Here is a 14,248-nt window from a genome sequence, read left to right as displayed (position 1 = left end):
ACTACACCCCTGAGTTAGTGAAGGCCAAATTCAAAAACGCGTCACGCATACTAATGAATTACAGGGCATGCAGAGCGATTGGTCAACGAGCTTTGAGATCGTCGGGATCGTTGCCACGAGATGTCATAACGTCTATCAAGAGTAATCTAGTGTCAACTACTAAGCTAATGTCTAGCTTGATACGGATTTGTTTTCTAGGAGCATTTGGGGAGTGATGATGGTTGTGTATTAGGAAAAGTTAAGACAGCAGACGAAGAAACCACTTTAGGAACCAGCCTAGTCAAGATGACAACTACTTGTACTCTGCTGTATGCCGTAATGACCTTCCTCTTGTGGTGTATGATCTGATCCATCGAACGACCTTAGCTTCGTTACTATCCTGCTGGTTCTGATCATCTGCCGCTCGTTAGTCTATAATCTCTCCACTTCATCGCACTCCTACATACGAATTGCTTTGAGAATCTTAGGACGCAGTAAGTTCATAAGACTCCAGTAGGTTTGTCGTATATAGAGGAACTCAGTGGAGCGCATAACTTCAACAAACTTGCCGGATACCACCCCGTCTGCTGAGAACAGCTTTGTTGTAGGGTAAATGATGACGTGAGAAACAATGGAAGTGATGTTAATCACTCCAGGGCTATTTGTAACGTCGAAAACGGAGCCAGCAGGAAATCCGGGGCCGTATACGACACGAGCATCGGCTGTTGGCAGTGTGAGTATCATGAGTGTATGAATGATTGCGTTTCAACTTACAGATGAGGATGGCTCTAAGGCACTCGTCGTATTGGATCTGAGAAGATATATTAGCTGTTGTCGTGCAAAGACCTGGAATGTAACGGGTAATAGTTGAGAGTTGAGATTATATTACTAGTTGGGTTCGATCCATGACAGGAGTGGCTATAGGTGTAGGAGAGACAAGGTTGAGAGCCACGTAGGAAGATGGAAGCCTGTTTAAATAGACGTCAGCTGCTACGCGCATTTTTGTTCTCATCGTTACCTTCACTTCAACTTAGTTTTACACAATCACAAACAAATACACCAAAATGCCTCTCTTTGTCTGAAGACTAACAATTGTTCAGGCCTCTCGCAAACCACAATTCCTTGCTCTCCATCTATTCTTCCTCCACATCTCATTGGCCAACAGAATCGCTGCGCTACTGTGTTTCTCGACTCACTCATAGCTGCGCACATCCTGTCGCGCATGGGCGGCAAAGGAGTAGGGGGATGTGAACTGATAGGTGACCCTTTGCTTTGAGACTTTCTTCGTACTGGGTTGGGCTCGCTGGTGACAAACAAAAGCCACATCTGCTGCTACTGCGTGAGATACCAGATCGAGTGCAGGAGCGGAGCCTATGCATAGAAGCTGGTACCCGTCAACTGACATACGAGATCCAAGCTCCAATCCATTCACTTCAATCTCCACATCTATCGTTCGCCAAACTCGCCTTGTCATCCTGCATCCGCCGCAAGAGTTTCCGTCAACCTCTTTTGACCAGCCTTAGTTTCTCCCTATATTCATCTAGACGCCGTATCACCCTAACCCCATTCCACGTCTCTTCACCACCGCTCATTCCCCAAGCCGGCAAACCAATCTGCTCCACCGCAAAGCTAGCAGCCACATGTTCATACACAGAAGCTTCAAAAACATCACCCGATGCTTACCAGCCTTGCAAGAACCCTCCCAGATATGTGTTACCACCACCAGTAGCATCAACAACCTCAGCCGCCCCTGCTTCGTAGTAAGACGGAACTCACACCTGCTTGGCCGTGGCGGCATTCCGTGTGGTCAACGAACCATATTCTCCGCATCTCACGACGACAATTCCGTTGCCGCTCACGCCAGTGCCCTTGCAGAATTCGAGGGCATATGCTTCTAGTTGGTCAGGCTGAAAGCCCTTCGGAGATGTATCTTCGAACAAGGCAGATATCTCTAGATGGTTTGGCGAGAAGACATCCACGTGTCTACATGCTTGCAGATATGCGTGTCGATTCTGGCGGGTGCAAGACGCCGGGAACGGCTTCCACACCACAAAAGGACGCTCTGTGATTCCATACTGTGCGCGGAGCTTGATCAGCTCAGGAATCTGCTTTTCGATCTCTTCGGGTGTTGCTAGCATGTGAAATGCCTGTGAACCGAGTAGAACGGTGTTTACTAGATCCGATGGTGACGGTTTCAGTGGCGCCGGTGGTGTAGCGAAACTTCTTCCCTGCACAAAATGTGAGTATTAGTCGCCCAGCAAACAAAGAGAAAGCCGAACCAGCTACATACGTCCGAACGTATCACCTTGATACTCGAGAAGACCTCTAGTACTCAATCTGTCCTGCGATACGCTCAACAGCAGAGTCATGTGCCAGGCTGATAGCTATTCCCGTACTGCATTAGGAAAGTCGTAGCCTGCAAGAGCAAGACAGCCTATCCTCTTTGATTGTGCACGCGTAGCAAAAAGACGGCTGCCGAGAGTCGCATAAATTCCAGAGCCCCTCGCTTTGTCGACGAGTGGCGGTCGGGAAGGCAGACGGATCTCATCAATCACCACCATACCGAGTGACACGGTATCGATACACTGTGCGGCTTCGAGACCTGTAGATGGTGTATCCATATCAGGCGATGGCTGCTGATGATGAGGAAGCAGGAGTATGGGAAGTAGGTTGGTAGAGACATGTATGGAAAAAGAGAGGGAATCCGATTGTTGATTAGGAAAATGAGCTGATCTGACTTATGATCTAGTCACTCAAAATCATCAGTCGCGTAAATCTCAAACGGACGTCGTTTGCAATGTTGGAGATGTTACCTACTACTTTGTCATGGCAGGAAGGGACTACGTGCTGTTCCGTGGCGCTCTACAGTGCCCGTGCACCAGATGAACCACGTCGCTAGTTGAACTACTAAGAAAAATCTAAATATACCTAAAACTTTCTTAATACTAGGTATTTTCAGAAGATTTTTTAATATTTTCAATCTTTATACTCTAAAGTCTTATTTAGAATAAGAATTTATATAAGAATAGTACTTAAGTAAAAAGTTATTTAGCTTTTAGTTGTGATAGGCTAGAGCCTAGTTAATAGATCCTTAATAATATCCTAGTTACGTGCGCAAGCGCACAGCGCGCGATAGTACACAACTAAACAACGCTTAGGCTAAACCCCTAAACCCTAGCCGAAGGTTAATCAAAGCTGCTACTAATTGACCTTCAGCACTCTAGCAGTCTGTAGTTTTCTTCTCTATTAAATACAACTCTAGTATACCTGTGCGATAGCTCCCTGAGCGTAGCCCCTTACAGTAGTGTCCACACACCGACTACGATCATAGGCAACCTTTGGCCGGACCTTTGTGTTTAACAACACGAGCATGCCCGGCTAACGGATGCGATGCCACCGGGGAGTTTCAAAGTATCCTACGCTTCTGATTAGCTGGAGTCGGCCCGTTGTACGAGGTATGTCCTGCGACGACGGAAAACGGCACGTACGCTCGTATAACTCGGCATTAGCTCAAGGCCGAAGGTGTCTTCATGCTTTCACCATATACAGCGGATCCCTTGTATGTTCCTTTCGGCGGGGCACCTCGTAATCGTTAGGGGTTTTGATTTCTATCTTACGAGATGCAAGGTCCTGCATGTAGGACAAATTCTATATTTGTGAACAGCGAATCTAAACATAACATCAGAGTATATATATCCTCAATTGCTAACTCTCTCCATTATCAAATCAACTCATCACTTGTCCTACATCACAAGACGATTCAGAATTTATACTTCAACATGCGTTTCGATATCACATTCCTTGCATCTTCGCTAGTCGCTAGCGCCTATGCTGGTTGCTCTAAGACCACGGTCCGCCGCGATTGGCGCTCATTGACAGAAGCTGAGCAGTCTCACTTCATCGATGTTCAACAAGAGTTGTGGCGTAAGTCTGTCGACCCTGCCACGGGACTCAGCGTTTACGACACGAATTTTACCCTTCTGCACCGTAATAACACGCCTACATCGCATCAAGTCCCCGCCTTCCTACCGTGGCACCGCCTATTCCTCCGAAACTACGAGGCAGCACTACGTACTATTGACCCCGAAATTTCCATACCTTACTGGAACTGGGCCGATGACAACACAGCTTTGAGCAAAGCTGCGATCTTTAGCGACAAGGCCTTTGGGGGCGACGGCCAAGGGGATGATTACTGTGTTCAGAATGGACGCTACGCCAACTGGACTCTCAACCTCGGGGGCCAATTCAACGACACCAGTGTGAACGTTAGACACTGCCTCCGACGGCTCTGGAAATACGGCCTCACAGCCCCAAGAACCCGAGATCCCGGATTCGCACCGGTGCCCAACATGGAGCAGATGAATGGGAACGCGTCGACCCTTGCACCAAACTACGATGCATTTCGACGCTGGCTCGAACCGCACCATGGCACCATCCACCAGGGCGTCGGCGGCTTCAAGATGGACTTTCAAGGAGACATGACGGCCGTCGAAAACTCGCCTAACGAGCCCGTCTTCTGGCTTCATCATGCATTCATCGACAAGATGTGGTACACTTTCCAGCAGGAGAGCGAAGAGGCCAAGAAGGCCTACGGCGGGAAACCCAATGAGTTGGCCACATTACCAAAATCGAACCCTCTCTGGGAAAATGGTGCTCACCTTGCCGACTTGATGCCGCCGTGGAACGTTACAGTTGAGTCGGCTATGTTTGCGGACGCTGATGATTTTTGCTACATGTACGAGTGAGTGCGACGATAGTGTTAGGTCTGGGGGAACGGATGTGAAGAATTGAGCTCGCAACTCTTAGAAGAACCACATGATATAGCTTAGGACTCGCAGCGGTTGAAAATCAAGGCAAAGGTTTACTAACTTCATTTAAATAGCTTGATTCATTTTTGATATCACGAGATGCTACAACCACGTGTTTTAAGAGCTTACTAGAAGCGTTTATTGTAGCCACGTACGATATCTAGTGTAATACAAGCCGTTTTGTAAGGAAGCAGAAGCATAGTACAGAGGCGGTGAGAAAATACAGATAAGGTGTCACGGAGCCGGCGGGCAGGGAAGATAGGTGCATGTGATTGGTATATTCATTACAGTATCGCTAACAGTATAGAGTTAGGCTAAGAAAAGGACGTAGCTTAAGTAGCGTACGACGGGACGTATTCGCGTAGGAATTTTAGTAATTGCGCAGCTGCTTACTTAGCAGCTGCGCTCTAATTAGCTACCTAGGATAGCGCTGTAAGGGGCTACGCTTAGGGAGCTATATGTTTTCGCAGGCACCGATAATAAGGCCGAGCGATAACCTCTATATAATTTAAGCTAGGATGCTGCAAACAACACAACACGTACACTCTCTTCTAACGATTCTGTCTACAATACTCGCACCCAACAGTGTAACAGCGGGCTATCTCCTGTTGCAAACATTGAAACCACCTCCAGCACGAACAGTGCCTTTTCTTGTACATAATGTATATAGCTTAGGGTAGGTTAAGTCCAATTATGTAACTGTAACCTATTAGACTTAATCTTAATTTCTAACAACCCTAGCAACGCGCGCATTAGCTTGTTCAAGCCTCCAACAGCCCTACCTCAGCAGCACTGCAATCACGGAATTCACCGCCGAACTCAGGACGCAATAGACGCCGACAGGCTCTCCAATCCTAGCCGAACAACTTATGTCGCTTCTTAAATTCTCATCCTTTAATATCTCTTACTGTCGTGTAGCAATAACCTACAATCATCCACGTCAGAACAACACAGTCAACCTTCAAGTATAGTTGCCAAAGCAGTAGAACAGACACTTCCAGGGTATCAGAGGCAGTAGATAGCACGCTAGTGTTTTTAACCAAGGCTTGCTCCCAGCCATCGTTTCCGGGTATACAGCAGCTTTAACTAATAGTAGCCATAATGCGTCTAAAGACACTGCTATTCCTTAGGCGCTCAGATCCCCAGGTAATATCGATCTCGCTGCTGTACAGAATTTCGGCTCTGTTACGTTAAACGAGCTTTCCATTTTTAGGAAGATAATCACGGAAAGCTTCTATAAGAAGGCTCCCACTTACTCCTAGTATGTATAAGTCTGGTATTGCGATTTCAGACGTTGTCGGCAAACCAGTGCGTGTCTGGAGAAAACACTGGCTGACTTTCAATGCAGCTGGATAGGATGTTCCCAAGGCGGTAGACAGGGTATAATGCTAGCTCAACGCTATCCTAAGGCTTTCGATAGTATTGTAGCTGCAGCCCCTGCATTAAATCTAAACCCCCTCTTTGCAAGCTTATTTCATGCTTAAGCTGTAATACATACCCTAGGCGAATATCCTCCCAATTGCGAGTTCAAAGCAATAACTACAGCAGCAATTGCCGCTTGTAATGCCTCAGATAGCGTCGAAGACTCTATGATATCCATCCTAGAGTTGTGTCATTTCGACCCATTTACCGTCGTCAGTCAGCCCGCCAGCTGCAACAACAACAGCTCCAATTTAATCTCAGAAGCAGCAGCAACCGTTGCGAATGCTATGTGGTATGGTGTCTCCAACCGGCGGAAAGAGAAAATTTACCCAGGATACTCGCTAGACGCACCTTTGAGGTCAACGGCGGACACGGACTGCCGAGGTATGGATACCTGCTCCTTCTCTGCTTGGGCATATGGCGCACAGTTCTACCAACTCTTCATCGAGAAAAACATAACTTTCGACGCTTCCACAATCACTGCAGAAAATCTACCTGACTACATGTACGCTGGCTACCAGCAATGGGAATCGTTTCTCGGCACCAATGACGCAGATCTCACAAGCTTCAAAGAAGCAGGGAGGAAGTTGCTTACCTGGCACGGTATTGCAGATGACCTGATCCCCCCTAGCGCCTCAGTGCAATACTATGACCGTGTGGCCGCGCTGGATATTAACGTGGACCAGTACTACAAGCTGTTTCTTGTGCCAGGTCTTCATCATTGCGTAGGTGGCCCTGGTGTGTACCCTGTGAACGGTGGGTTGCAGCAACTAGTCGAATGGGTAGAGAACGGTGCCGCCCCATATACCATATCGGCAACTGGAATGCAACCTGCTAACGGAACATCGCTGTCAAGGGATCTTTGCCCTTACCCGCTTGTGTCCGTTTACCAAGGTGGGGATGCAACTAATGCTTCATCGTATCGTTGTGTTGACACGGACAGTACGTAAGTATTGTACAGACATCTGTATATCTATTATAACGCGACGAAAGAGGTCCTAACCTATATAACAAGACAAATCAGGTCTATCTAAGAGGACGACCTACCCGAGAGGATGACCGCGATTCAAGTAGGATTGCGCTTCTTTTGGCAAGAGCAATAAGAAGCGACAAGAAAAGAGGAGTAGGATCGCGGTAGTTAGCGTTAGCTATACAGCAAGACATAGAAAATTTAAAGAAGCTATTTTGTGCAGATATACGCCACAATTTCAAATCTGCGCTCGGTTTGTTAATAGCTGCTCTAGTTAGCAAGATATCGACGTATAACGTTGTAAACCACTAGACCTTACGCAAACTACTAGACCTTGCGCAAACTACTAGATTCTATACTTTGCGGAATTGCTTTAAAGTTTGTATAGAACTGTATATGTCTACACAGTTTCCTATACAAAAAACTGCACCTCTAAGCTGTTGTAAATGTTTAGGTAGAAAGAGGCCTGCTAACAAGTATGCATTTGTCCTATATACAGAAGAAGAAAGATAGAGAAAGAAAGAAGCAATAGTACCTTTCTCTTCTTATAGCGCGAAGCGTTCGTACGCTGCTTGCGCTAAGAGTGTACAGAGAAAGGTTCCTCCCTTCCTAGCGTCTGTCGTACGACTCACCGGCGTAGCCTCTTACAACGAGGATGTCGAAGCATCTCCTCAGCACAGCTAAGGGGAGGAGGTTGTACAGGTGTTGTTCAGTTGTATTCGAAAAGCTAAAAGAGTGTAGTAATGCCTGCGTTGGCTGCTAATGTACAAGATAAAGTTCAAAAGTTGATGATTGAATGAAGTGTGTGTGAAGTGTCTTCCAGCAGATGCATCCAAAGCACTAAGGATGTACTCCTCCGTACTAACTAAGCACTTCGTGCACCGGCACAGTAGCAGCTTAGATTAACCTTTAGCTAGGGTTTATAGGTTTAGCCTAAGCGTTGTTTAGTCGTGTACTGTTGCGCGCCGTGCGCTTGCGCACGTGACCAAGATATTATCAAGGATCTACTAACTAGGCTCCAGCCTATTACAGTTTAGACGCGTACTATCGCGCGCTGTACGCTTGCGCACTGTAGTGGAGAAACATGGGAATAGTAGCGAACTGAAGGGCAATCGGTTCGGGAAGACCCGAGCGAAGGTGGGAGAAAAAGCAAAAGGCCGATAGGCCCTCAGACAACATACACGACACTCACTCAACAACCAACAATAGCTATACATGGCAATAATACAACTAATTTGCATCGAGCACCCGTTCCGATGGAGAACAACTGAATACTTGTGAGGAGCAGTTTGGCAGGCACTAAGATATTGGTATAGGCTTGTATTGAGACGAATTCTTAAGGAGCTATCAAGCCTCTTAGAGGGATGATATATATCTACGTCACGTGATCGTGGCTGGTGTGGGCCGACGGTGCCCCGAAGGGTTCCCGGTGGCTTACCAGTCTGTGGCTGGAATTCTGTGACAATAGAACATCGTGACAGCTTGGTACAATCGCAGCAATGTCCAAAACTGCTTGTAAACATTCCTTTCTGCATATTAACATTGCAATATCTCAAGCACACCAGAAACAAGAATGTGCGTTTCGATCTTGTATTGGGGTAGACATGAACTCGGTAAGATCTGCAAATGCGAAGAGCAGCAGGCGTAGATTGGTTGATTGTAATGACGAAGACCTCGCACCGTCATGTACTGCCCTCAGTACCAAAACCTTGTATTGCACATTGACTAGCCAAACACCATGATATCAACGATGCCGGTTCGTCTTGTCCTACAAATACATTCCATCCCCTCCTTCTTGCCACCACGTCACCCCTTACTCGCCATCCCCATTCTCTTCTCCCGCACCTTGCGCTGCCTGCGTTGCCTGCGCCTGCGCCATCTTCCACTTCTGCGCATTGGCCAACAACTTCGACAATTTCGCAGCGCTCTCGTCGTCCGCAGGGAAGACGTAATCGACATACTCCTCGAAGCTGTCGTCGTCGAGCTTCCTCCTCTTCTTGACCTTTCTTGGCATCTGTCCCTCAATCTTCTTCTTATCCTCCTCGGTACCATGTACATCCTCAAACGCCTTCCAGGCGCTGAGCAGTGCCACACGGTCTTCCTTGAGGTCGCGTTCCTTGAGCTTGCCATGCGCTCTGTCGAAGATGTTGCGCGCACGGGCTTTGGCGGCGTCGCTGATTGTGTCGTCGTCGTCTTCTGCTGTGGTCTCATCTGGAACTCCCAACTCGAATTGCGCATAAGACAGCCACACCTTGACATGGTCCGTCTTCTCCAACAACCTCTCGTACAATGCGCGTGTACGCTCGTATTCACCCTCTCCCTCTTCAAAGTCGATGTATGCTTTCCACAGCACTTCCGGCATATCCATGTCAGTTTGTTCGACTGCTATTTCGAAGATGCTACGTGCGCGGTCGAGATCATCGAGACCGCGCTCTAGGTTGGCAAAGTTGATCCAGGTATGGCAGTTTGAACCGTTCCATTCGATATACTTTGTGTAGAGCTGGCGGCAGCGATTGAACTCGAAGAGCTTCATTTCTAGCTCAATGTAGCCCTTGAACAGCTTGTCTTTTGGACACATACCCAAACTCTGACCGAGTAGTTTGCGTGCAGCGGTGAGTTCACCTTGTCGAACCAGGAAATGAGCGAATGCTAACCACACTTTGCCGAATGTGAAGCGTTTGTGGGGGAGCAGGCGTATGCACTCTTGGTAAATTTGGCGTGTTCGTTCAATGTCGTGAGATGCAGTTTCTTCCCAGACGGCGTAGAAGAGCCAGAGATATATGTACCGTCTCCAATGGCGCTTTTCTTGCGTTGGGGGAATTTGAGCAATGGCTCTTTCGTAAACGTCTCTCACTCGGTCGGGGTTACCAGACGTCTCTTCCAGCCTGGCGAAATCAATCCAACTATCATAGTTCTTTGGGTTCTCCTTGATCTGCTCCTCGTAGTGCACCCGCCGTTTAGACAGGATAACATCTTCAATACCGTCCCGGTCTCCGAATTGCTTCTCGAACGTCGTAAAGGCCTTGTGTAGATTAACCGATTTCGACCTTGGCATGCGATCGAGGGCGAATTTGTAAATGGCTCGAGCACGTTCCAGCTCTTTCAGTCTTGCCTCGAACTTTGCATATGCCATGAAGAGCTTCTCGTCCATGAACTCATCTCCGAGGGTCGTGACGGCGGTGCCGTAGACGTCGCGTACAAGATCGCTGGTGCCGTTTTCCTCCTCGAACTTGGCCCATTTGATCCAGTTCTTGGGTTCGGGGTGTACAACTGTAAAGCGCTCGAAAATTGCGCGACATCGCTCGAATTCGCCGTGGCGCTTCTCGAGCTTGATGTATGAGCTCCATGCGGCCTCTTCGGGCTCCCATTGCATCCAGCGTTCGAAGACTGAGCGGGCACCGTCAATGTTACCAAGCGTCTCCTCCATGTAGACATACTTGTACCATAGCTTGTCGACTCGTGGGAGAATAGTGACAGCGCGATCGAGAAGGTTGCGGGCATGCTGGACGTTGCGATGCTTCATCTCGCTCTCAATGTACCTCAGCCATAGTGGAACTGACGTGGAGTCTACCTAGATGGGAGTCAGTCTGTGCCTCGCATGCAGTTGGTACTAGGAATACATACGTCCAAAGCTCTCTCAAAGATGGATCGTGCGCGCCTGAACTCCTTCTGCTCGAGTTCCCAGGAAGCATAGCGCATCCAGTTGTTCATGTTGATGCGGTTCCGCCGTACATAATCCTCGAATTCCTTCCTCTTACGGCCTTGGAACTCGTGGAGCTCTTCGATATCCGCGAACCTTTGCGTTGGCGCCTTGAGCTTCTCATCTTGACGGTCGACGGCTTCTCGAAGCAGCTGTTCGGCGGAGATCTGGACAGCCGCTGCGGCCTTGTTCTTGACCCGCGGGGGTCCTCGTGTTGCCTCCATGTTTGGGGCGGGGATGCGATATTCAAGGGCGTGATGTGGGAAGTAAAGGTATGCGCGCGATGGCGAGAGACGGCGAGGCGCACGTCAGTCGTGGACGTGAGGGCAACCGCGCCTCGGCAGTGTCGTGGTATTAGAGCTCCAACTTCGGTCCTGGACAGAGAAACTGGCAGACACGTGACGGCGGATGCCTGCGCAAGTCGACTGCAACACGATAGCTAGGCGACAGCGATTCTCGTAAATGCAAAGTTGTTCGGCAATGCGACAAGTTTATTCTCCAAGGTGAGAACGCGACTCCGTTAGCGCAGCTTTTACCCGCTGCACGCCAAGCAATTAGCTCTTTCACGTCACTGCCCGTCGCAACTTCTCTTCTCCCACGACACGACTCTCCCCTGCGCGCGTTTCACACTCGACCGGCGGCCAACTCGGGCTACAGGTACGTATAATACTGCGCCATAACGAACCCAACACTCAACCGAAATCTACTAGGAGGGTAACCTCTGGCCGCCGTCGCGACTACCTCGGACCGCACTCCACCATGGCGACTCTCGAACAAGAGCTTCTGGCCGACTTCGCCGATAGCGGCGATGAAGATGTCCAGGACCTTGAAAATGACTTTGCTGAGGGTTCGGGCGACGATGACATGGTGGACGAAGAGGCGCAATACCGGGAGAAGAAGGACAAAGAAGACAAGGGTCCAGCCGACATCCGATCCGCCCAGCAGCTCAAAGCCAACCTAGACCCCGTGTTGAAGCGCATCGAAGAAACACAGGACCAGATGGACATAGTCGAGGGTGAGTCCTTTGAGGAGTCTCCAGAGTACCAACTCCTCACCGAGGCCAACGAGTTCTCCACTCAGATCGACGGCGAAACCGCTACTGTCCACAAGTTCATCCGCGACCACTACTCAGCCTTCTTCCCCCACTTGGAAGATTTGATCAAGAACCCCGTCGTCTACGCAAAAGCATGTCTAGTCATCGGCGGCGGACCCCTCTCAGACATCAAAGACATAAGCCCCAAGCTACGGCAAATCGAGGGAATGGAGCCTGCTCAGGTCATGATTGTCGAAATTGAAGCAACACGCGTCGAAGGGAGGCTGCTCAACGAAACCGAGCTCGACCTGGTATCAAGCGCCTGCCACCTCCTCCTCGAACTCCACGCCGCCAAGTCCAAGATCCTAGGTTTCGTCGAATCCCGCACAGAACTTTTTGCGCCGAACCTGACTGCTTTGATTGGAAGTTTGACTGCCGCCCATCTCATCTCCTACTCCGGCGGTATCGCAAACCTAGCCAAAACCCCCGCCTGCAACATCGCGCCTTTGGGCTCAACAAAAGTCTCCGGCGCTACCGTCGGTTTGTCAAATATGGGTTTACGACACGAAGGTTACCTGTATCACAGCGACATCATCCAGAATCAACGCCCGGATCTCCGGAAACAAGCTCTGCGCATTGTATCTGCAAAGGTCATTCTTGCCGCACGCGTGGACGCACATTCCAACTCGCACACCGCCGACATTGGCATGGACCTTCGTAAAGAATGTGAACGCCGTCTCGACAAACTCGTCGAAATGCCAGCTAACCAAAAAGCCGGTGGACGCGCACTCCCTGTACCCGATGAGAAGCCGTCACGTAAGCGCGGTGGAAGACGTGCTAGAAAGGCCAAGGAAGCAACTGCCATGACCGAAATTCGCAAAGCGCAAAATCGCATGACGTTTGGCAAGGAAGAGAAGGAAGTCGGTTACGGTGACTCTGTCAAGGGCATGGGTATGATTGGAGCAACAGATACCGGCCGTCTCCGCGCCCAACAAATCGATCCCAAGACACGCGCCAAACTTAGCAAGAAGAACCCTGGCTGGGGCACAGACACGACGCTCGGCGCTGCATCTTCCCTCAAAGGCTTTGGAGGCAGTGGCACGGCGACTAGTCTTCGCGCACAGGGATTGAGGACGGGAGGTGTGGGATTGGGCGGGAGTGGAACGGGGTCTATTGCTTTTACGCCTGTGCAAGGACTTGAGCTTATCGACCCGAGGGCCAAGGAGGAGGCGGCGAGGAAGAGAAAAGCAGATGAAGATCGGTGGTTCAAGGGGGGTAGTTTTACGCAGCTTAATGGTGGTGGTAAGACGGATGCGGGCGGTTTCAAGGTCCCTGCGCTGCCAAATAAGAAACCGAGGACGGATGCTTAGGCAGCGAAATGAAAGGAGGATAGCGGATTGCATGTGTGGCGTTCTTTGTTGCTGGTGTTTCGACCTCGTGTGCGTGTGCATTTGACGGCGTTTTGATTTTGGGGGGCGGAACGGGAAGGCGGAGATACCTTTGAGATTTAGTAAAAGGGTTTTCGGATAGTGTAGCTCGAGTAAGGTTATAGCTCATTAAAGTCGTAAAAACGTTGCTTTATATAGACCTGTGTGTCTATTTGTGAACTAGTCTTAACGTACTACTCTCTTCCTGGAGGCATACACTTGTCGATCTAGCAATCGACTTCATCTCTACTTTCCCAGCCGGGGTCCTATCCATTTCTACCTCGCAGAATAATGTTGCAAGAAATGAACTTTTCCAGAGTCGATCAGTCTCGATACTCAGATATTCGACTGCTACCAGCACACATACTTATACAAAACGTGTCATAACTCCATAGATATAGACCCAATCCAGAATGTAATGGTTTCGAGACGTTAGAGTTTATGTTCCTGTTCTTCGGAACGTTCCCGCGCACAGGCCGCCTCACGGCCTGTGCTTTCTGTATATCATCTACGCGGGGTACCTTTGTACTTCTGCACTGCAACAACTTTGTCATTCAACACGATATCAACCATTTGATCTTTGTGAGACCCTAACACAGAAAGCAACCTCGTACTTTGACTCGCGCGCTCCGGTTAGCATTCTGTGTATATAGAAACTGCAAAACAAAATATAGTACCAATCGTCGTATGCTAACACGAAGACACCAGAGCCAAAAACAACCACACAAGCTTATACACCTTACGCTCCACCCACAACATGAGTTGAGCTTATACAGTAAATTGAAAGACTCACTTCAAGACATACTCCACCTTCAAGAGATAAAGTACTATTCTCAACAAAGATACCTGGGCCGAAATAGATCTGTTGTTTAGCGCGCCGAAGAACAGAGTAGCGCGGCTGAGCGAGGT

At 49.1% G+C, this 14,248-nt stretch overlaps 4 protein-coding genes across 4 annotated transcripts; 3 read left to right on the top strand and 1 right to left on the bottom strand.

Annotated features, from left to right (window-relative positions):
* Positions 1-3,758: 3,758 nt before the first annotated feature.
* J4E82_004428 (uncharacterized protein) lies at positions 3,759-4,724 on the top strand (the record flags this gene model as incomplete). Its single annotated transcript, XM_051730707.1, has 1 exon — positions 3,759-4,724. The coding sequence occupies one exon, from the start codon at positions 3,759-3,761 to the stop codon at positions 4,722-4,724; it is 966 nt and encodes a 321-aa protein (XP_051589463.1).
* A 1,871-nt stretch (positions 4,725-6,595) lies between these two features.
* Positions 6,596-7,243, top strand: J4E82_004427 (uncharacterized protein; the record flags this gene model as incomplete). The annotated part of the gene is made up of 2 exons (XM_051730706.1): positions 6,596-7,155; positions 7,234-7,243. The coding sequence occupies 2 exons, from the start codon at positions 6,596-6,598 to the stop codon at positions 7,241-7,243; spliced, it is 570 nt and encodes a 189-aa protein (XP_051589462.1).
* Positions 7,244-8,992: 1,749 nt separating this feature from the next.
* Positions 8,993-11,103, bottom strand: CLF1 (NineTeen Complex (NTC) component; the record flags this gene model as incomplete). Its single annotated transcript, XM_051730705.1, has 2 exons — positions 8,993-10,750; positions 10,804-11,103. The coding sequence occupies 2 exons, from the start codon at positions 11,101-11,103 to the stop codon at positions 8,993-8,995; spliced, it is 2,058 nt and encodes a 685-aa protein (XP_051589461.1).
* A 535-nt stretch (positions 11,104-11,638) lies between these two features.
* J4E82_004425 (uncharacterized protein) lies at positions 11,639-13,282 on the top strand (the record flags this gene model as incomplete). The annotated part of the gene is made up of 1 exon (XM_051730704.1): positions 11,639-13,282. One exon carries the CDS (start codon positions 11,639-11,641, stop codon positions 13,280-13,282), a length of 1,644 nt encoding a protein of 547 aa, XP_051589460.1.
* Positions 13,283-14,248: the final 966 nt, after the last annotated feature.

The sequence above is a fragment of the Alternaria postmessia genome (assembly GCF_024291825.1).
Source record: "Alternaria postmessia strain BMP 2775 chromosome Unknown scaffold_21, whole genome shotgun sequence".
In the NCBI taxonomy this organism is placed as follows: domain Eukaryota; kingdom Fungi; phylum Ascomycota; class Dothideomycetes; order Pleosporales; family Pleosporaceae; genus Alternaria; species Alternaria postmessia.
The sequence above is the reverse complement of the archived record's forward strand: the minus strand, read 5'-3'. Positions and strand labels throughout refer to the sequence as shown.